Genomic DNA, 23693 nt, shown 5'->3' on the forward strand with positions numbered 1-23693 from the left:
GATAGAATAATCGAGTTTACAATTTGACATTTACCGAAGATAGTAAGCTTTCGACATCTCCACGAATCCAGTATCTTTTCAAATTCCTTTAATTTACATATCCAATTTTTTTCGTTACATATATTTTTATTTAGTCCAACATATATACCTAAGCATTTTAAAGTATCTTTATTTATTCTTACTTGATATACGTGTGTTTGGTGATCTAATCTTTCTCTAAGAGGTCCTAAAATGATGCATTCCGTTTTAGTCATATTTAAATTTGTGCCCGACATTTTGCCAAATTTTTTTAAAATGTTTAGCGCATTTTCCAATGATAATTGATCTTCCAATGTAAATGTACTATCATCAGCATGTTGTATACATTTAATTTCTTTTTCTAACGAACTAATTTTGAACCCTTTTATATCTCCACAATTCTGTATTTTTAGATTCAATATTTCCATTACGAATAAAAATAATAAGGCTGATACTGGACAACCCTGTCTTATTCCACGTTCCATTCTACATTTCCGTGACAGCCAGCCATTATTTTTTACATAAAAACATGGGTTTTTATAAAGTATTTGTATCCATTTTATAAAGTTCGGCCCAAAATTGAATTTTTGTAGTGTTTTAAATAGGAAGTTCCATTCAACCGAATCGAAGGCTTTTTGAAAATCAGCGAAAAGTAATATGTCATCTTTGTTATTATTTTCACAGTACTCTAGAATATCTAATATAAGTCTAGAATTGTTACCTATAAATCTACCTTTGATATACCCTGTTTGATTTTCATTTATTATATTATCCATTACTTTTTGTAGTCTTTTAGCAAAGACACAAGCTATGATCTTGTAATCTATATTAGTTAAACTGATCGGTCTGTAGTTTTTTTATTTTTTCTAGAGAACCTTTTTTATATATAAGTGATAAAATTGAGCATTTTGTGTTGAGGAAAGTTCACATTCTTCGAAAGAATGTTTCAGAGCATTGTAAAAATATGTTTTTAAGTGTTTCCAAAACATTTTATAAAATTCTACTGGAATACCGTCATTGCCTGGAGATTTATTTTGTTTCATATTGTAAACTGCCTCGGCACATTCTTTTAAAGTGGGAAAAATTTCAATTATTTCTTTTTCTTTATCTGATATTTTGTTTTCAGGATTTATTTCACTTAAGTAGTTTTCAATATGCGCATCTGGGACGCGTCTGCTCGAATAGAGATCATCATAAAATATGTAAAGTTGTTTCAAGATTTCATCCGTTTTAGTGTATATATGTCCATTATTATCTACCTTATTGATTACATTATGAGATTGGTGTTTATTTTCAAGCCTAAGAAAGTAGGACGTATTTCTTTCCCCTTCATCGATCCACTTTGCTCTCAATCTGATCTGTGCGCCTTTCGCTTTATATTTGTATAATTCGTCTAACTCGTTTTCTAATTCTCTCTTCTTTTTGACATTAATTTGTGCATAATCAGAACTTTCAATTTTTTCAATTTCCTTTTCAATCGATTGAATATTATTTCTTATTGTTTTACCTTTTTGTTTACAAAAATTTATACTTAAATTTCTTATCTGTATCTTAATTAAATCCCATTTGATATGCGGACTGATCTCATTTTCTATTTCATCTGGTAGGTTGTTTAAAAAGTCATTCATTGTTTTAACATAATTTGCATCGTGTAAAACAGATACATTTAATTTCCAAAAGCCTTTTCCTCTTGTGTTACCCGATATTCTAAACTTAAAAACTATTGACAGGTGATCACTCAGTCTGCAATCATTCACATTGGGAGCTTTGCGTAAAAATATGTTCTCTGGAGTATAACAAAAGTGTTCGCTCGCTATTACATAATCTATTCGACTTTTTGGTGTCCCATTGCCATCACACCACGTTAGACCTTTTTTGTCGGGTTTTAATTCCGACCACATATCATATAAATCAAATCTCTGTATTATTTCCCTGACTATTTTCCCACTTTTATCTTTTTCATTTTGTACGCTACAGTTAAAGTCACCAACAAATATTAAATTTTCTTCATTCATTGCATATAGTGATATCTATTTAGCAACCTTTTTAAAGAAGTTAATTCTTAGATTTTCTAAGTTTGGGGCGTATACATTTACTAAAGTAATAATATTGTTGTCATGTTCAATATTCATTAATAAAATTCGACTATCGGCAGATTTATGTAAATTTAGAGTTTTAAAGGCAAACTTTTTGTGAAAAAATATTGACACACCTTTACTGTGTGAAGATTCAAAAAAATTATGAACAGCAGAACCATGCCATCTTAAATCATAAATACTCTGTTTTTTATCAACAAAATGCGTTTCTTGTAAGAAAATTATATCACATTTTTGACTGTTTAACCAATCATATAGAATAACCCTTTTATCATAACTATTTAACCCTCTACAGTTCAGAGATGAAAACTTAATACAAGCCATAGTCTACATGTTTATTTGCTGGATTTACATGATTTTTTAACATACCCATCCAGGTCTTTCTGGTTGGCTTTGCTGGCGTTGTTAACTGTGGTTTTCCTGTTCCGGGAACTTGTACGCTGTGAGCTTGCATGAAAGGATTCTGCAACACGTTGCAGCAGCTTGCCCATAACATTTTGCCCTGGCCACGCTTTCGGATTTGTGTGCACGGTTTGCGCCGAGTTTAGACCAGTTCCCCAAAACTGGTCATATACTGAGTGCGCAAACACTTTTTTATCTGTAAACACTTGCGTAATTTTCTTTTTCATTTCAGATATTTGTTTCACTTTTTCTATCACAATTTCTTCCATAACCTTAGGCGCGTCCTGATGCCAGGAAGTGGATGGTAGGACGGAGTTTCCGATTTGTTTACATTCCAACGCAGATTTCGCTGCTCGAATCCTCTCCGCCGCCAAAAGGTCTCCCGCTCGAACAGCCTTCGTAAGCTGAAAAGCTTGTTCAGCTGATTCAAAAGATTCGCCAAAGACCATAAGCTTGCATGGGAAGAAATTTGAAAGCACATTTTCTTTACCATCAAAAGCTTCAACTTCATTAGAGTTATCTTCGATGTATTGCGGACATAGATTGGAGCCGGGCTTGTGTCCAGTTTCCTTACAAGCGGAACAACGCGGAATATTCTGGCATAGCCTGAAAGAGTGCCCAGTTTCCCAGCAGTTGGTACAGGTACTAGGTGGTTTTTCGACATTTTGTCCGCGATGGAAGATCTTACATTTGAGACCTGCGCAGTAACTGAATCGAGGCAAGGCCTTGTTTTGTTCAAGTGGTTCTATATACAGAAATCTGTTGCCATTTAATACTTTGGTCATTTTATTGGATGTAGGATTTCTATTTTTTTCGTATTTGATCTCGCTCTTAGGATGTACTCCTAATTTTTTAAGCATGTCATGTATGGCCGAATCGTCCACAGAGAGTGGAACGCCGCATATAGTTACTTTAAGGACCGTAACGTAGCTGTTTGATTTACCGAAGTCTCTGTTTGATTTGATACGTTCAAATCACGAAATACAGACGACAGTTTCCAGGTTACAAAGCATAAATAATGAAAACGAAACGAAAATCAGAACAAGCTAACATCAACGTCATGTGTGAAAACTGTCAACGCATTGAAATATTTAGCCCCAATTTACTTCACAAAATCGGCACCAATATATTTTTCATGTTTCCCAAATTTCCCTTCATACGCGAACTGTTGCACAACAAGCAAATTCATCATAGTCAGATCGACCCTTTTTCGTATAATTTCATGGCTGCTTTAAACAAAGAACCTCGTTTTAGAAGTATGGAATACGAGTCTTGGTAAAATGGGTAAGCAAAACCGGGCCGTGGCAAAATAAAAGCCGGGGCAGATCGGCAATAGTCAATTCCAAATACGCATTATTTTGCAGCAACATTTACAGCAAATACAAATATACTGGTCCATCAAATATCCTGAAATTTTAATGAGATGGGCAGATTAATAACTGCTTATCTTTTGTTTTGCCCAGGCCAAGTCTTGTCTACCCATTTTACCGGATGCCGAGTCCGAGGCTATTAAACTGATTGAAACACGCCTTTCCTTTATTATTATTTTCGTAATAACTCAGATTTGAAACAGAATTAGACCTTAATTTTTGCAATTTATATTTTCCTTCCCATAAGGATAATTTATGCTAAACTACGTTGAATTGGAATCAGTAGTTCTTGAGAAGAAGATTTTTAAAAATGCACCCCCCTTTTTCTACAGTTTCAAGGTTTTCTCCGCTTTGAATACAGATCGGACTTTTATTTCTGCAATTTATATTCGCCCTCCCATAAGGATGCTTTGTGCCAAATTTGGTTGAAATTGGATAAGCGGTTTTAGAGAAGAAGTTCAAAATGTAAAAAGTTTACAGACGGACAGACAGACAGACAGACGGACGACGGACAAAAAGTGATCAGAATAGCTCACTTGAGCTTTCAGCTCAGGTGAGCTAAAAAGTTTAAACAAATCCTTTACAGTTCTTATTTCAAACAGTATTGGCCCGTAAAACCCATGCGTACAAATTCTTCAATAAACAACAGGTGCTCACTAACCATGAAAAAGTCTGTGCACCCGGATGGTTACCATCAGATATTGTCAAAAACATTACCATTATCGATTGTTTAAATTTTATAAATACAAACAATAGATATAGAAAAATTATACTAAATTTTATAATGCAGTTTCTTTTTTCCACTAGTATATTTTAAATCAAATACATTTAGTATATGTTATCATAATTTTTTAAATGTTCTTTAATTTAAGATGAGATCAATGTGGCAGTAACATTATTTGATTATAAAAAGACTCACAGTTTCAAATACGCTTAAATCATCGAGTACTCAACTATCGCTGGACTAAAGCCTCCAATTAATCGACTAAGCCAACCGAGTAAAATTGACATCCCTAATATTCATAGGTTTAAAAAAATATCAACATAATGATTTTGATTTTAAAATTGAAGTAGAAAGCTTTAATTATGGTCTTTCTAAATATGTAATCAGTTTCTAAGGAATTTTCTGCATAATAATTGTTGAATTTCAGTAATTTTATATGCTAGGGTATGCATTTTTTATTTCATTTATCTTGAATGAAATCTGACTGTATTGGAAAGTATTCAATATATAAATGATAAAATACATTAAAATTTTGTCAGCTGGGATATTGAATTTACTTTGTTAAAGCTGTAAATTCGTTATAGCTGTTTTTGTTAGATATGAAATATCGAGATGAGAAGGCAAAGCGTCTGCTATATTGCCGAATATTAATTCTAACTGAACGGACATACTGAGGTTTATCTGGGAGTCATGTGTAATGTTTAAACCGATGAAAGTGTGACAATTCATTCCGAGGAAAAACAAATATAATTTATGTTCTTCTTACCCTAAAGATGCATCATATCATACCACATATTAAAAAAGAATAGACCAATACACACTTTACAAAAGTTATGTCCTTTGCGCGCCATCTTTGGGGAAAAACCCATCTATTTCTCACAGCAGCAATTGTAGTTTAGAGGGTTCATTTGACATTAGAAATCTGTTTCCACTGTGAATTTTTATTGCCACAAGTTAGGGCAACCAACACATCGAAGGGATAAATTAGATTCCAAGAGATTTTTTCACAGGACGCCCAAATATTGGGTTGCATAAAGAAGGAAAAAGTTGTTTTTTCCCTTTTGACCTTTGGGCTGACCCCCTAAAGGGGAACAACTTTTGCAAAGTGTGGATTGGACTATTGGCCATGTAGTTTTCAACAATTTCAAAATATTCTATTGTTAACACACATCACACGACGATGACAGACGGATACTAATTGCAATGAGTGACTCAGGTGACTTGATTAAATGCAGCACACTAATATGTGTAAATATCACAAACAATTAATACAAGCATATATACTATACCTGTCACTGATTTCCCATTTGAGTCTGGTGCTCGTAACAAAGATGCTCCTGAATTCAAAATGTCTTTATATGGTGTTTGTGAAACAATTGCCTTTGGTTTTGGGCCATCTACTTCAGATATTCCAGAATTTGAACTGTTTGTATCTAGGGTATGTGATGCAGGTTTTTCAAACATGGAATTGCCTCCTTCTGTTAATACGACTGCAGACATCTCTAATTTAGAAGTATCTTCTTCTGATGCCTGTGCTACAGCAGTTTCTGCATTTAAATTGTCTTTCTCGTCGTCTTTTTTTAACATAGGTTTTGTTTCCTTGTTCTGTTCTATGGAATTGAAGGTAGATGTTTCTGTCAACACTCCAGGAACTCTTTCATTTTGATCTTGCCTGCAATCTGTTTAATTATTTTTTGTATTATTTAGATGCATTTTGTATGATAATCATACGTGTTAATTATATTTTGCATTAATCAAATGAAGTTTTAATCATAAATTATCAATTATATTCTGCATTATTCAGATGAAATTTTAATCATTCACTGTTAATTATATTTTGCATTATTCAGATGAAGTTTTCATCATTCATTGTAATATATTTATTGACAAAATAATCTCTCACAAGGTACAAAGAGCAAAAGCAGAATATTTTAGATAATAAACAAACAATTGGGATAAAATAATTTTTGACTCTTCTAATTATTAATTGTTCTTTGGATATCAAAATCAAAGTTACTTAACTCCTTTAGGTGTATCAGGTTCTGTCCAATAAGAGTTCTTAAAATATTGATCTTACATCACTTGGTCTACTGACATGTATACAGACTGACCAACCCTCATGAGGACTTACAGAGAGATGCAGAACAATAAGTCCCTTTTTTAAAATGGGGCATTATTAAGGAGGTTGGCTCTCGAAATAATAGTAATGTCAATCATCCAAAAAACACTTAGATATAAAGAGGGGGGCCTAAAATGTTCATCTATTTTATTTGTGACCCATGTCACATGCCATTTTTGGAAATATAGGGTCTCAAACAGTAATGATATTTTTTTATGAAATTTTTGCTAAAATTTGACATAGAAATTGATAATTTGAAGAAATCAAACAAGAAATCTGTGAGCCAATGCTCACTAGTGATACCCTGTTGCAACCACTATTGAAATAAAACCACTATTGAAATAAATTATTTCAATAGTGGTTGGGAATGCATTTCATTAGAAAAATCGCTTTGCAACCACTATTGAAATAAAACCACTATTGAAATAAATTATTTCAATAGTGGTTGGGGATGTATTTCATTTGAAGAATCACATTGTAACCACTATTGAAATAAATTATTTAAATATTGTTCCGGGATGTAATCCATTTTAAAAATCAATTTACAGACACTGTTGAAGAACATATTCTATTAAAATTATTTTTCAATCGTAGCTTAGAATGAATATCTTTATAAGTATTACTTATTTTTTTTTCTTTACGTTTCTCTTTCTACAGACATATCATGTTCTATGAATATTGTATATTACATGTATTTAAATGATAGTGAACATATTGTCAATTGCCAGAACTTCTATTCAAACCCCCTGTATAATGAATCATTATTTATTGATAAATATTATTATAAATATTACTATTGAGATAAATTATTTCAATAGTGGTTAGGGATGTACGTCATTACGACAACTATTGAATATATTATTTCAATAGTGGTTAAGGATGCGTTTCATTTCAACCACTATTGAAATAAATTATTTCAATAGAGGTTAGGGATACCTTTCATTTCAACCACTATTTAAAAAAGTATTTCAATAGTGATTGATGATGCATATCAGTTTTATGTCTATTATTATGTCTATTTGTAGCACTTTCCTTTCTGCTAGGGGAATTTCTTTCAGATATGAAATATGTCTTATGATATGATAAATTCCTTTTCAATCATGATTTACCTTTATATGGTCATGCTTTCCATACCACCTGTCATCTGGAACTGACAGTGCTATACGCAGACGGAATAATAGGCATAAAAATGACATGCATCCCTACCACTTTTGAAATAGTTTATTTCAATAGTAGTTGTAATGAAACGGATCCTTAACCACTATTTAAATAAATTATTTCAATAGTGGTTGTAATGAAACGCCTCCCTAACCACTATTGAAATAACTTATTTCAATAGTGGTTGTAATGAATCGCCTCCCTAACCACTATTGAAATAACTTATTTCAATAGTGGTTGTAATGAAACGCGTCTTTAACCACTATTGAAATAATTTATTTCAATATCCTAATAATAAAATACATCCTCAACCGCTATTTACATTACTTATCTTTCTCTCATATATATATATATATATATATATATATATATATATATATATATATATATAATGAAATAACAATTATATATAATTTATAAAAAAAATATCGAATTACTTTTTGCAAATTGATACTTGAAATGAAGTACATCCACGACCTATACAAAAAAATATCATAAATGTGATGTGTAAAATGAAATTTATTGCCAATACTGCACAGTTATTCTTGTACTGAAATACATCTATACAATTACGATTATCATAATGTATTTCAATAAAGATTATTATAATGATATATGTTATATAATATTTTAAATGGTGTTTGTATTTCAAAAGTGGTTGCAAATTATTTCTCATGATAAGCTTCATAACCCACCACTATTGAAGTAATTTATTTCAACAGTGGTCGTAATAAAACTCATTACCAACCACTATAAAAGTAATTTATTTCAATAGTGGTCGTAATAAAATTCATCATCAACCACTATTGAAATAATTTATTTCAATAGTGGTCGTAATAAACTTCATCACCAACCACTATTGAAATAATTTATTTCAATAGTGGTCGTAATAAAATTCATCACCAACCACTATTGAAATAATTTATTTCAATAGTGGTCCTAATAAAATTCATCACTAATTGAAATAATTTATCTTAATATTAATGTTTATAATTACATGTATCCTTAATTGATTTATTTTAATATACAGGGGGTTTGAGTTGAAGTTCCGGTAATTTCAAATGTGTTAATTCTTGTACAAATAATTTACGATTTTCACATTTTATATCTATAGAAAGAAAAAGGTAAAGAAAAGAATATGAAAACAAATCTATACATCATTCTACGAGATTTTTTTTTATATCTGCACAACAGTAAAAATCCGAAAAAGGTACGTTAAATTGATAGTCTCGGTTATAATTACTGTAAAATATAAGTCTTCAATACCTTTATTGTGAATTTGAAATCAATCGTTTGTTCGAAAAAAAAATTGTTTGCATTTTAATTTGCGTGAATTGGTTATATATTTTTGCACATCCGTGAAAATTGTAACATTATACCATATTTCCTTTTAGTCTTGATTATTAATACCGTAAAATATGCAAGTATAATACCTACATTTTGTATCTGATATTGTTCGTTAGATAAAGCGTTTCTTGCGTTACAATAGTAATAACAAAGTAATATTTCTAAAAAGTTCATTCTCGTATACAAAAAAAAAAAAATAATTAAACATTAGTCTTTAAAAGTGTCTGTAAAGTGACTCTTAAAATGAAATGCATCCCCAACTACTATTGATATAATTACTTCGATAGTAATTGTATTTCAATAGTGGTTGCAAAGTGATTCTTCAAATGAAATATTCCCCAACCACTATTGAAATAATTTATTTCAATAGTGGTTTTATTTCAATAGTGGTTGCAAAGTGATTTTTCTAATGAAATGCATTCCCAACCACTATTGAAATAATTTATTTCAATAGTGGTTTTATTTCAATAGTGGTTGCAACATACCCCCGCTCTGATGTGAATATGCAAAATAAGCAAAGTCGACATTTAACAGAAAGCTGGCATCCGATTGGTACAGAAATATATCCCACAATATGGCATGCTTAAACAAATAGTGTTTTAAAATTTCAAGCATCTGCGATAAATAGCTGCTGAGAAATCTTTGACGAAAATTTGTTTGAAAATTTTGGCTAAAATAAACAAAGTACTCATTTAACAGAAATATGACGTCCGATTGGTACAAAAATATATCCCACAATATGGCATGCCTTAACAAACACTGTGTAAAAATTTCAAGCATCTGCGATAAATATTAGCTGCTGAGAAATCTTTGACGAAAATTTGTTTGAAAATTTTGGCAAAAAATAAACAAAGTCGTCATTTAACAGGAAGTTGACACCCGATTGGTACAGAAATATATCCCACAACATGGCATGCCTAAACAAATAGTGTGTTAAAATTTTAAGCATCTGCGATAAATAGTTGCTGAGAAATCTTTGACGAAAATTTGTTTTGAAAATTTTGTTTAAAAAATAAGCAAAGTCGTCATTAAACAGGAAGTTGACGTCCGATTGGTACAAAAATATATCCCACGATATAGCATGCCTATACAAATACTGTGTAAAAATTTCAAGCATCTGCGATAAACAGTTGCTGAGACATCTTTGACGAAAATTTGTTTGAAAATTTTGGTTAAAAAATAAGCAACGTCGTCATTTAACAGGAAGTTGACGTCCGATTGGTACAAAAATATATCCCACGATATGGCATGCCTTAACAAACGCTGTGTTAAAATTTCAAGCATCTGCGATAAACAGTTGCTGAGAAATCTTTGACGAAAATTTGTTTGAAAATTTTGTTTAAAAAATAAGCAACGTCGTCATTTAACAGGAAGTTGACATCCGATTGGTACAAAAATATATCCCACGATATGACATGCCTTAACAAACGCTGTGTTAAAATTTCAAGCATCTGCGATAAGTAGTTGCTGAGATAAATGCGACAGAAATTTTTGTTACGGACGGACAGACAGACGGACAGACGGACGGACAGACACACAAGGGTAAAACAGTATACCCCCTCTCCTTCGGAGCGGGGGTATAACAAATATTTTTAGTTTGAAAAATTATTTAGTTATGATTTTGATTTAATACAGTATGAAGTTGAACATATATGTAGTGACTATAAAAGTAAAATCTAAGTCAAAGATTAATATTCTTGCTTTACTGGTGGCTTCAAAGGCCAGTACACAATGAACACAACATCAGATGTTACAAAATTTTGGAGTAATCAAATTATAACACAAATAAAACAAGCATTCTGAGAGTACAACATAAGCAATACACATCCCCTACTAGTTTGTAGAAGTTTGTGAAAACAATGCACTGTTATGCAGAATATCATTCTTACCATCTTATGTACCCCAAATCAACAGACCAACCCGATAACGAACCCAATTGTAAGTATACAAAAAACCCTGTCGATTAAATTAACATCACAATGCTAGAAACTATTTTATAAAAGTTATTTCTTTGTTCGAAACAATAAAATGAATGGTCCAAGTAATGCACAATATTATTACTGACTACATACTTTCCTCGTTTATTCAATACACACCAAACCCGATACCGAACCCGAACATTAAAAACTTGAAATATAAAAAATTAATTTTCTTGAAACTATGTCAAGCAAACGTTACAAAAATGTAAACTTGATCTGTAGTTTGACATTTTAAAGCTGTTCAGCAAATTTCATGTTATTCCTCAAATGCATTAAGAAAAAAAGCGTGGAAAACTGAAGTGGGACAGACATACAGACGGATGGACAGACAGACAGACAGACAGACGGACTGACAGACACAGAGGAAAGCTATAGTCCCCACCGGTGAAACCAGTAGGGGGCTAAAAAAAATTAAAGTATTGTCATCTTTCCAAAACTTTGCATACAAAGAGACATTCATTTAATGTCTCATTTAAAATTAAACAACTAGGGGTCAATTTCAAAAATTTGAGATATAGTATGAAATAAGCTAATTTTAGTCCAAAATTCTAGTTAATTTTTTCTTAACTTTTGTGAAATATAAGCTTAATATGCCAAAATATATTGATAGAAAAATCAAAATATTGTTTTTAAGAATATCATGAATATATCGTAATACACAAACTATCTAGACGATTGGTCTGCACTTGAAAATTAGGAAGCTATAGTTACAGTACTCTAAAACTAGTGAGTTATGAAAATTGTTCATTTCCTTCTTGAAAACATTCTGCCACAAAATATAGTCCCTTACTAAACTCTGTAAAAACCCAAAACCTAAGGAGCAAACCTCTTTAATAAACATAAACACAAACAAGAGGCCCAATGGGCCACATCGCTCACCTGAACAACACCGACCTTATATGGGCGTTCAAAGGATGGCACCTCGATAAATTAACCAAAAATGAATATCCGAATTTTACACTCATTTTAGCATTTACTTAATCTTTGACCTTTATGGAATACCATTTTTACCGAAAATAAGATTATATGCAATATAAATAACTGAAATTTCAGTTGGTGTTCACAGTTTACTTCCAGTTCTATTTATTTTAACCCCCCCCCCCCCAAAAAAAAAAATCACTTTAAAAAACAATTAAAATACATGAGAGAAACAAGTTACATTACAATGGACTCGCTTTTCACCGCTGCGACCCGAGTTCGATCCCCGTGATCGACAGTGGTTGTATGTGATAGGGTATGGCGGTCGCCCGCTTGGACACGTGGGTTCTCTCCGGGTACTCCGGCTTCTTCCAACACCAATGACTCCGTGCCAACGAGAGATATTAATATAAGTTGTAGAACTTGTTTATCAATCGTTGTAAAATAAATAAAGTTCAGTTCAGTTCAAAGTTACATTTTCTCCCTCCAGAACTGACTCGTTATTGTATTTTATTTTTAAAAATCCTATATGTGAAAGAAGAAAAGTGTACCTCAATGCACCAGAATGAATGCGTTCAATTCCTCAAATTAAAAACATTGAAAAATTTCATTGGCCTTCTCCATTATAAACGATTGTTGTTTACCAGGCATGTTTCATTTCGTATGACATTTCATATCCTTACTCACTTGACTGATGAATAAACTTAACTGAAAAATGTTGTTACATTCGTAACATTCGTAAAGAGCTATAATTCAAATCAATGTATTGGCAGGCATGTCGCTCTATTGTACCAAGGCCCAACCATTATTTTCATCTTTATCAAAAAACAACAAATGTCTACAAAGATGATTTTCCGTTGCAATAATTTTTTAACAACAATGCTTATTCTTTTATCCTCATTATAATAAAGTGTCAGAACTATGGAAACTGTTTAAAGACCTCATTTTTATTTGTGCTCTAAAAAATATCAAAAATTTGTGTAGATTTTATGCAGTTCATCGTTTAAGAAGGGACACCAGAAAGTAGTTACAGCATATCATCCTTTTAGCAAGACATTTCTATTGATCAACCAAAATTTCAGCATCAATCATAGAATTCTAAGAAAGATACATACCTTGGTTTGAGTCATGTAGTTTATTACATTCAACTTAAGATTTTTAAACTTGGTATTTCCTATTCAGCATAGCTGAATTTAAAACATAAACGAACTCAGCAGGCCTCTCACATCCATTTTTGGGAGTTGATTTTAATCAACTCTCCTATGCACTTACTCGGGCAAACTGAAAGTGAAACAGTGTTTGGACCTATCTGAGCGCAAATCAATACCGCTGAGAACATTTAGTTCTTCAAAATAATCGATCAATCTGATGCAATGTATTCTGAAGCATTGTTTTTCAAGAAAACTTTCTTATTAATACCTTGAAAACTGTAAGATTTTAAATGGTACAAACAATTTAGATATTTTTTGAAGTTGTATGTATTTCTACGCTAGAGTTCATTGTAGTCTCGTTCAACCAGAAGCTCGGCTTGTCAGAAATAAACGGAGACAGCTAAGCGTTTGATTGAACAAAACTTGCCTGGGTCCATACAATTTCTTAGAAATATCTCGATTACTGATACTACTTGCCATGCAAAATCATATATTTTTGATTTTAAAATAAATGATAATCGATAAAATGAACTCCCGTCAGTGCTTCAGTACTTTGAATGGTACTGGGGCCGGGGCCAATAGATTGGGAAAAATGCGACGTTTTGATAAAAATTGGGAATTTTTTTTCTTACTTTATACGTACAGTCCCCTGAACAAAAAACTAACGTACCGGTATACTGATAAGAATTTTTTTAAATTATTTTTTTTTTAATTATTTTTAAAACTGAGAACATGTGAGTATAACAATGAGAAGGAAAAAAGTTTATTCATAGAGCGTGACACAAGTTTCTTAATAAAAATGTAAAATTTCTCTCAAGGTTTTTGTGTAATTCTATGTATGTCAAATGGCAAAGAATAAAATGGAACAGTTTATTAGAATTTCCAAAAAAGTTATCTTTTTTGTATTAATGTAAAATTTAATTTATTTTTGTATTTATACCTTTTACAAATAATAAGTTTTTAGTTTGTGTAAGCTGAATGACAATATTTATAAAATCAGTCCCTGTACTTCTGTGTATTTGGGGTATTAGTCCATACCTCTGACCCACTTACTACCGTTTTGTAGAGGATCTGTTTAGACAAACATTTTTATTATAATTTTAACATTTATTGCAGAAATATAAACTATTAACAGCTTATCAACTGCATATAGACTGTAATATCAGGATTAAAGTATTAAACTTTGTTTTTCAATTACACTGTCTCTGTCTGAGGAAATTCTGGCTAAGTTAATTACCAATCACAAGAAACAGTTTACAATGTGGTAGTGTTGCACATCTCCACAGTGTTTTTATGACTGCTAAATGTACATAATATATATTTAGAATAAGTATGGTAATCTTTTAGTTACATTATTTATTTTAGTCAAACTCAAATTGGGAAAAACACACTCAATTTTGGAAAAAAAAGATGCCTTTTTCACGTTGAGAATTGGGACAAATATCAGCCCAAATTAAAGAGAACTGAGAGGCCTGGTTGAACTAAAGCATAACCTCAGCTTAATTCACAGTGTACAAGCATACAGTAGCATTGTGCGCAAAGCTCTGTACCTTGCTTATAACTCGAAGCTTAGATTATAGTAATTAGAAATTTGTCAACAATTAAAACAAGAGAAAAATGCACTAAAACAAAGAAAAAACAATTTATTTCTCATCATTTAAATACTTTTGTATTTCTAGCAGCGAGAATAATCTTCGATTAGATCGAAATTGCTGAGCATCTTAAGGTAGCTCGCGGGTTTACCACTTGTTAGAAAACCTATCTTGAAAATTTGTCCATGTGATCCATAGGTTTTAGGGTTTTATTTCTAAAAAAAATTTTTTAAGATTCGTCTGTGCGGTAATAATGTTATCGTGTTTCAAATACAGTGTCATTAATAAAATCAAGCAACGCCGTTTTAATGAAATATATAGCAAAATGCACATTTTAACCGAAAAACGCATTACAAAACTATGCTTCAAAAATTTAAACAATTCAAACGAAATTAATCATACTCAACACAAAAACAGAGGAGATTATTATGAATCAATTCATAAAATATAATCGTATGTGTTCTCGGCCAATTTTTGGCAAAAATACTTTAAAGATTTAAAAGATTTCTCAAAACTTTATATTTACATTACGACATTAGCCCGACGTCATCATTTCCTTACGTCTTAGAACCCAAAAATTGAAATGCATTTATTGACAAGACTAGCTGTTTAACACATTTTAGAACATGTAAATGCCAATTAGACATTATTGTGAATGTTATCAAATGCAATTTATGTAAGGCTGTAAAGACACAGAAAATTGCCATTTCATGAAACTCTGAGTCAATCAATGCAAAATTAAAATGCCAGGCAACTACTGACATTATAAGTTAGTAATCAAATAAAACAGTTATTTCAAGCCCAAAGAATTTTAAAAACGTAATCGGTAGTTCAGATTACGAAGTTATAATTGTAAAAAAAAAAAGCGAAGTTATTGCATACATTCTATTTTAAAACATGATTTTGAATGGAAAAGTTCCAACGCACACTCATTCTTTATCTTTATGGAACAAAATGTGACAATGTATGTGACATCTTTAAATTTTCAGCACTTGATATTATAAATGTTTGTATAAACAGTCATAAACCGCATTTAAGCTTTCTAAAATATTCTTTTTTATACTTCTAAATATCTCATTTGTCATTTTAAAAAAAAATGTATGAGTTTATTATGACGGTCAACTCTTTACGTCGATTCCTATTGTAAAGTCAGCAAACCCGCGAGCTACGTTAACAAAACATGTTGCATTAATAAACCATTACGTAGAGATCGTACCAAATAACATGTACCGACATAATGAATATTATTTTATATGTTGTAAGTGCATCAGATTTCGCGCAGGTACATGTAAATGATCAGCAGTCTGATTTACCGGTTTCATGTTACACGTAAAAATTTTAAATTCTAAAATAAAGACGATGGTTCCTCTTAAGTCGAAACAAAATGAAACTAAACATGCTAAACGAAAATCAAAACAATTAAGCTAAAACCACCGTCACAAATGAAAATGTCAACACATTGAATTATTTAACCTCAATTTACTTCACATAAACTGCACAAAAATATTTTGGATGTTTCAAATATTCCCTTCGCCCGAAAACTGTGGCACAACAACCAAATTCATTTCAGTTCAAAATGGCTGCTTCTAACATAGACTGGTTTTCGATATATGAAATATCGAGCCCGAAGTTAGACTGATCGACCCCCCATTCTCTTTGTCTTATTATTATTTTCGTAAATTACTCAAGTTTGAGACAGAATTAGCCCTTAATTTTTGCAATTTATATTTTCCTTCCCCTTTGGACGATTTGTGCCAAAATACGTTGAATTTAACTCAGTAGTTCTTGAGAACAACATTTTTAAAAATGCAACCCCCTTTTTTCTACAGTATCGAGGTTTTTTCCGCTTTGAATAAAGATTGGTCTTTCATTTCTGTAATTTATATTCGTCATCCCATAAGGATGATTTGTGCCAAATTTGGTTGAAATTGGCCCAGCGGTTTTAGAGAAGAAGTTCAAAATGTAAAAAGTTTACAGATGGACAGACAGACAGACGGACAGACGGACGGACGATGGACAAAATGTGATCAGAATAGTTCACTTGAGCTTTCAGTTCAGGTGAGCTTAAAAGCTTTGAGTAAAATCATTGTTTATCAAACAAGAGGCCCCTCCTCTTAAGTCGAAACAAAATGAAACTAAACATGCTAAACGAAAATCAAAACAATTAAGCTAAAACCACCGTCACAAATGAAAATGTCAACACATTGAATTATTTAACCTCAATTTACTTCACATAAACTGCACAAAAATATTTTGGATGTTTCAAATATTCCCTTCGCCCGAAAACTGTGGCACAACAACCAAATTCATTTCAGTTCAAAATGGCTGCTTCTAACATAGACTGGTTTTCGATATATGAAATATCGAGCCCGAAGTTAGACTGATCGACCCCCCATTCTCTTTGTCTTATTATTATTTTCGTAAATTACTCAAGTTTGAGACAGAATTAGCCCTTAATTTTTGCAATTTATATTTTCCTTCCCCTTTGGACGATTTGTGCCAAAATACGTTGAATTTAACTCAGTAGTTCTTGAGAACAACATTTTTAAAAATGCAACCCCCTTTTTTCTACAGTATCAAGGTTTTTTCCGCTTTGAATAAAGATTGGTCTTTCATTTCTGTAATTTATATTCGTCATCCCATAAGGATGATTTGTGCCAAATTTGGTTGAAATTGGCCCAGCGGTTTTAGAGAAGAAGTTCAAAATGTAAAAAGTTTACAGATGGACAGACAGACAGACAGACAGACGGACGGACGATGGACAAAATGTGATCAGAATAGTTCACTTGAGCTTTCAGTTCAGGTGAGCTTAAAAGCTTTGAGTAAAATCATTGTTTATCAAACAAGAGGCCCAGGGGCCACATCGCTCACTTGAGCAACAATTGCCTTAACTCTGATCAAATTAGCATTACAGTATCAAAATCAAAATATCTTGACAAATAAGTACAGTAAATCTTGCTCAAGATTTTTATCCACATATTTTTATGGTAAATACCAAGCCCCTGTTGTTGTTGTACCTGTAAAAAGATTTTTTTCTATTTCTACATAACACCCCCCCCCCCCAATTGTGGCCCCACTTTTCTCTAGGAAATCATGTTTTGATCAAAGTTTAATTTGCACAACCCATGCTTTCTCACGAGTAACTGTTTTTTGGACCAAAAACTATTATAGAATATTTCTTAAGATTTTCTCTACATATTCCTATGTAAAATTTCATCCCCCCCCCCAATTGTTACCCCGCCCTACCCCTGGGGATCATAATTTAAACAAACTTGAGTCTACACTATCTGAGAATGCTTCCACAAAAGTATGAGCTTTTCTGGCCAAATACATTTTGAGAAGAAGATTTTTTAAAAATTTTCTCATTATGTTCCCATGTAAAATCATCCTCCCATTGTGGCCCCATCCTACCCCCCAGGAACCATGATTTGAAGAAACTTGAATCTACACTACCTGAAGATGCCCCCACACAAGTTTAAGCTGTTCTGTCCAAATAACTTTTGAGAAGAAGATTTTTAAAGATTTTCTCTAGATATTCTTATGTAAAAATCCATCCCCCCATATTGCCCGGCCCCATCCTTCCCCCAGGACCATGATTTGAATAAACTTAAATCTACGCTACCTGAGGGTGCTTCAGTACAAATTACAGCTTTTCTGGCCTTATAGTTTTTGAGAAGAAGATTTTTGAAAAATACCAACAAATTTTCAATATATCTTAATTATTTCCCCTTGAAAGAGGGTGTGGCCCTTCATTTAATGAACAAACTTGAATCCCCTTTACCCAGTGATGCTTTGTGCCAAGTTTGGTTGAAATCTGCCCAGTGGTTCTTGAGAAGAAAATAAAAATGTGAAAAGTTTACAGCAATGCCAATGCCGACAGACAACAGACAGGTTTTGATCAGAAAAGCTCACTTGAGCTTTCAGCTCAGGTGAGCTAAAAAGAAACCATAGAATAACAAGAGGATCTTTTGAAACGGAAGACCCCAACAATAATAGAGGAAAAGAAACAAAGCAAAAACAATAAGGTTTTCTGATAGAAACAGAAGACATTAACAAATTGCTACATGCACATTCAATACCTGTCACTGATTTCTTATTTGAGTCTGGTGTTGCAGTTGATATTTGTAATACTGATGCTCCAGAATTTAAATTGGCTTCCAAATGTGAAGCAATTGCCTTTGGTTCTGAACAATCTACTTCAGATGCTCCAGAATTTGAATTTGCTGCCTCTGGTGTTTGTGAAGCAATTGCCTCTGGTTTTGGACCATTTACTCCAAATGTACCGGAATTTGGATTGTTTGTTTCTGGTGTTAATTCTGATGCAGGTTTGTTAGAATTTGAACTCCCCTCTTTTGCTGATGAGGCTGTAGACACCTCTAATTCTAAGTTATCTTCTTTTGCTGGTACTTCCAATGGTGGTACAATTATTTCAATTGATTCTGGCAACATTGGGTTTCTTTCATGTTTATCTTCCCTTGGTTCTAATAAATTAATTGTTTTATTATTCAGATAAAGTGTTAATTAATCAATTCATTTACACTGTTTTATAGAAAATAATCTAAAAAGACAAAAGGCCCATGGGCCACATCGCTCACCTGAGGAACAAAAGGTATGATAAAATCAGCTTAATGGAGTCATAATACAAACTATCTGGACAATGTACAATAATACATGTAGATCCTGTATAAATAAAATCCATTTTTCCCCTGGATATTCTTATGTTTATAATTATTAGTCCCTTTTCTAACAGGATGATTTTATAGTCATATCATATGTTGAGTATTGCAGTTCTCAAAAAGATCCTAAACAATTGTTTATATATGGGATATAAACGTAAATCAAACTCTGAACCTTGTTGTGAGGCCAAAGAATTGTCCTGGGGCCAAAGTCTTAACAATTATAAAGAATCATCTGGCTGATTAGTTTCTGAGAAGAAGATTTTTAAAGATTTACCATATATATTCCTTTGTTAAACTTTGACCCCCATTGTGGCCCCACCCTACCCTCGGGGATCATGATTTTCACAACTTTGAATCTACACTACCTGAGGATGCTTCCACACAAGTTTCAGCTTTCCTGGCTGATTAGTTTCTGAGAAAAAGATTTTTAAAGATTTACTCTATATATTCCTATGTAAAACTTTGATCCCTCATTGTGGCCCCACCCTACCCTCGGGGGTCATGATTTTCACAACTTAGAATCTACACTACCTGAGGATGCTTTCACACAAGTTTCAGCTTTCCTGGCTGATTAGTTTCTGAGAAAAAGATTTTTAAAGATTTACTCTATATATTCCTATGTAAAACTTCGACCACCCATTGTGGCCCCATCCTACCCTCGGGGATCATGATTTTCACAACTTTGAATCTACACTACCTGAGGATGCTTCCACACAAGTTTCAGCTTTTCTGGCTGATTAGTTTCTGAGAAAAAGATTTTTAAAGATTTACTCTATATATTCCTATGTAAAACTTCGACCCCCCCCCCCATTGTGGCCCCACCCTACCCCCGGGGATCATGATTTTCACAACTTTGAATCTACACTAACTGAGGATGCTTTCACACAAGTTTCAGCTTTCCTGGCTGATTAGTTTCCGAGAAAAAGATTTTTTTAGATTTACTCTATATATTCCTATGTAAAACTTCGACCACCCATTGTGGCCCCACCCTACCCCCGGGGATCATGATTTTCACAACTTTGAATCTACACTACCTGAGGATGCTTCCACACAAGTTTCAGCTTTCCTTGTCTTATGGTTCATAAGAAGATTTTTAAAGATTTAATCTATATATTCCTATGTTAAACTTCGACCACCCATTAAGGCCCCACCCTACCCTCGGGGGTCATGATTTTCACAACTATGAATCTACACTACCTGAGGATGCTTCCACACAAGTTTCAGCTTTCCTGGTCTTATGGTTCATGAGAAGAAGATTTTTAAAGATTTACTCTATATATTCCTATGTTATATTTCGACCCCCAATCGTGGCCCCAACCTACCCCCGAAGGCCATGATTTTCCATGATTTTCACAACTATGAATCAACACTACCTGAGGATGCTTCCACACAAGTTTCAGCTTTCCTGGTCTTATGGTTCATGAGAAGAAGATTTTTAAAGATTTACTCTATATATTCCTATGTAAAACTTCGATCCCCCATTGTGGCCCCACCCTACCCCCGGGGATCATGATTTTCACAACGTTGAATCTACACTACCTGAGGATGCTTCCACACAAGTTTCAGTTTTCCTGGCTGATTAGTTTCTGAGAAAAAGATTTTTAAAGATTTACTCTATATATTTCTCTGTAAAACTTCGACCACCCATTGTGGCCCCACCCTACCACCGGGGGTCATGATTTTCACAACTTTGAATCTACACTACCTGAGGATGCTTTCACGCAAGTTTCAGTTTTCCTGGTCTTATGGTTCATGAGAAGAAGATTTTTAAAGATTTACTCTGTATATTCCTATGTTAAACTTCGACCACCCATTAAGGCCCCACTCTACCCTCGGGGGTCATGATTTTCACAACTATGAATCTACACTACCTGAGGATGCTTCCACACAAGTTTCAGCTTTCCTGGTCTTATGGTTCATAAGAAGAAGATTTTTAAAGATTTACTCTATATATTCCTATGTTTAATTTCGACCCCCAATTGTGGCCCCACCCTACCACCGGGGGTCATGATTTTCACAAATTTGAATCTACACTACCTGAAGATGCTTCCACACAAGTTTCAGCTTTCCTGGTCTTATGGTTCATGAGAAGAAGATTTTTAAAGATTTACTCTGTATATTCCTATGTAAAACTTCGAACCCCCATTGTGGCCCCACCCTACCCCCGGGGGTCATGATTTTCACAACTATGAATCTACACTACCTGAGGATGCTTCCACACAAGTTTCAGCTTTCCTGGTCTTATGGTTTATGAGAAGAAGATTTTTAAAGATTTACTCTATATATTCCTATGTTAATTTTCGACCCCCCATTGTGGCCCCACCCTACCACCGGGGGTCATGATTTTCACAAATTAGAATCTACACTACCTGAGGATGCTTCCACACAAGTTTCAGCTTTCCTGGTCTTATGGTTCATGAGAAGAAGATTTTTAAAAGTTTACTCTATATATTCCTATGTTAAATTTCGACCCCCAATTGTGGCTCCACCCTACCCCTGGGGGTCATGATTTTCACAAATTAGAATCTACACTACCTGAAGATGCTTTCACACAGGTTTCAGCTTTCCTGGTCTTATGGTTCATGAGAAGAAGATTTTTAAAAGTTTACTCTCTATATTCCTATGTAAAACTTCGACCACCCATTGTGGCCCCACCCTACCCCCGGGGGTCATGATTTTCACAATTTTGAATCTACACTACCTGAGGATGCTTCCACACAAGCTTCAGCTTTCCTGGTCTTATGGTTCATAAGAAGAAGATTTTTAAAGATTTACTCTATATATTCCTATGTTTAATTTCGACCCCCAATTGTGGCCCCACCCTACCACCGGGGGTCATGATTTTCACAAATTTGAATCTACACTACCTGAAGATGCTTCCACACAAGTTTCAGCTTTCCTGGTCTTATGGTTTATGAGAAGAAGATTTTTAAAGATTTACTCTGTATATTCCTATGTAAAACTTCGACCCCCCCATTGTGGCCCCACCCTACCCCCGGGGTTCATGATTTTCACTACTATGAATCTACACTACCTGAGGATGCTTCCACACAAGTTTCAGCTTTCCTGGTCTTATGGTTCATGAGAAGAAGATTTTTTTAAATTTCTCGAAATTTTTCATAAATTCCTAATTATCTCCCTTTGCAAAAGGGCGTGGTCCTTAATTTTCACAATTTTAAATCCCCTTAGGCTAAGGATGCTTTGTGCCAAGTTTGGTTGAAATTGGCCCAGTGGTTCTTGAGAAGATGTTGAAAATGTGAAAAGTTTACAGACAGATGGACAGACGGACAGACAGACGGGCGGACGGATGGACAGACAGATGGACGACAGACAAAATGTGATCAGAATAGCTCACTTGAGCTTTCAGCTCAGGTGAGCTAACAAGAAATATTTTAAAACAAATATGCTCCCCTTCATAAGATACTTAGTGCAAAAGCAAAGAATTTATAAAACATGTACATTATCGCAAATCTAGCATGGGTGTACTCACTGCGACTGATGGACTGATGCGTTGAGTGAAAACACTATTGGGTGTAATAGGTAAACAATTTGAATCGCGAGTTGCAGTTTATGAAACAAGCATTTCCATTGGCTGTTTTAGCACCCGCCCACTCTTATCTGCCTATGTGGTATTGATAATGTATGCACCAACTGCCAGCTGTGTTGTTTAACTATGTATCAGGATAGCAAAAACTAAATCACTGCAATGATTAACTAAGAGTTCTAACAATAATTGCTTCTTTTTTTTTATGGTGTAAACAATTGTCAAAAACACACTGTTTAACAGTGTTAGCGGGTTTGCTTACGTCATCAAATTCTGTACTCAATTTAGACAACTCCAGTGGCTGTTTTGCGCACATTTGTTTATAACGTCACAAAGGAGACATCTCAAGGTTTCCCACTTCACATTTTCTAATGTCAAATGCTCTTAGTTATAATAAAGTAATTCTATAGTGTAAATACTAAAGTAGTAATTCATACCAAGTCTTAGTTTTCATGTAAGAATCGTAAGTTGAAAATGCAGATTGGAAGCAATACATCATAACTACGAAGATTATTAGCAAGAATTGGAGCTTTACTTTTTAACTCTATGTAAAATTGTACATGAAAGCTAAGTTATGACAGTCATGTAGTCTCAAA

General features: G+C 33.3%; 1 protein-coding gene across 3 annotated transcripts in view; it reads right to left on the reverse strand.

Moving 5' to 3' along the window:
* Positions 1-23693, reverse strand: part of LOC105321734 (uncharacterized) — a 124748-nt gene that overhangs the window by 72579 nt on the left and 28476 nt on the right. For 2 of the 3 annotated variants that reach the window (XM_066069435.1, XM_066069434.1), the window contains 2 exons: positions 18954-19355; positions 5900-6289 (listed from right to left, as the gene is read on the reverse strand). In XM_066069435.1, coding sequence (XP_065925507.1) covers positions 5900-6289; positions 18954-19355 — 792 coding nt within the window. The remainder of the gene's footprint in view (positions 1-5899; positions 6290-18953; positions 19356-23693) is intronic. The other variant, XM_066069436.1, reaches the window with a different exon arrangement.

The sequence above is a fragment of the Magallana gigas genome, chromosome 8 (assembly GCF_963853765.1).
Source record: "Magallana gigas chromosome 8, xbMagGiga1.1, whole genome shotgun sequence".
Lineage (NCBI taxonomy): Eukaryota > Metazoa > Mollusca > Bivalvia > Ostreida > Ostreidae > Magallana > Magallana gigas.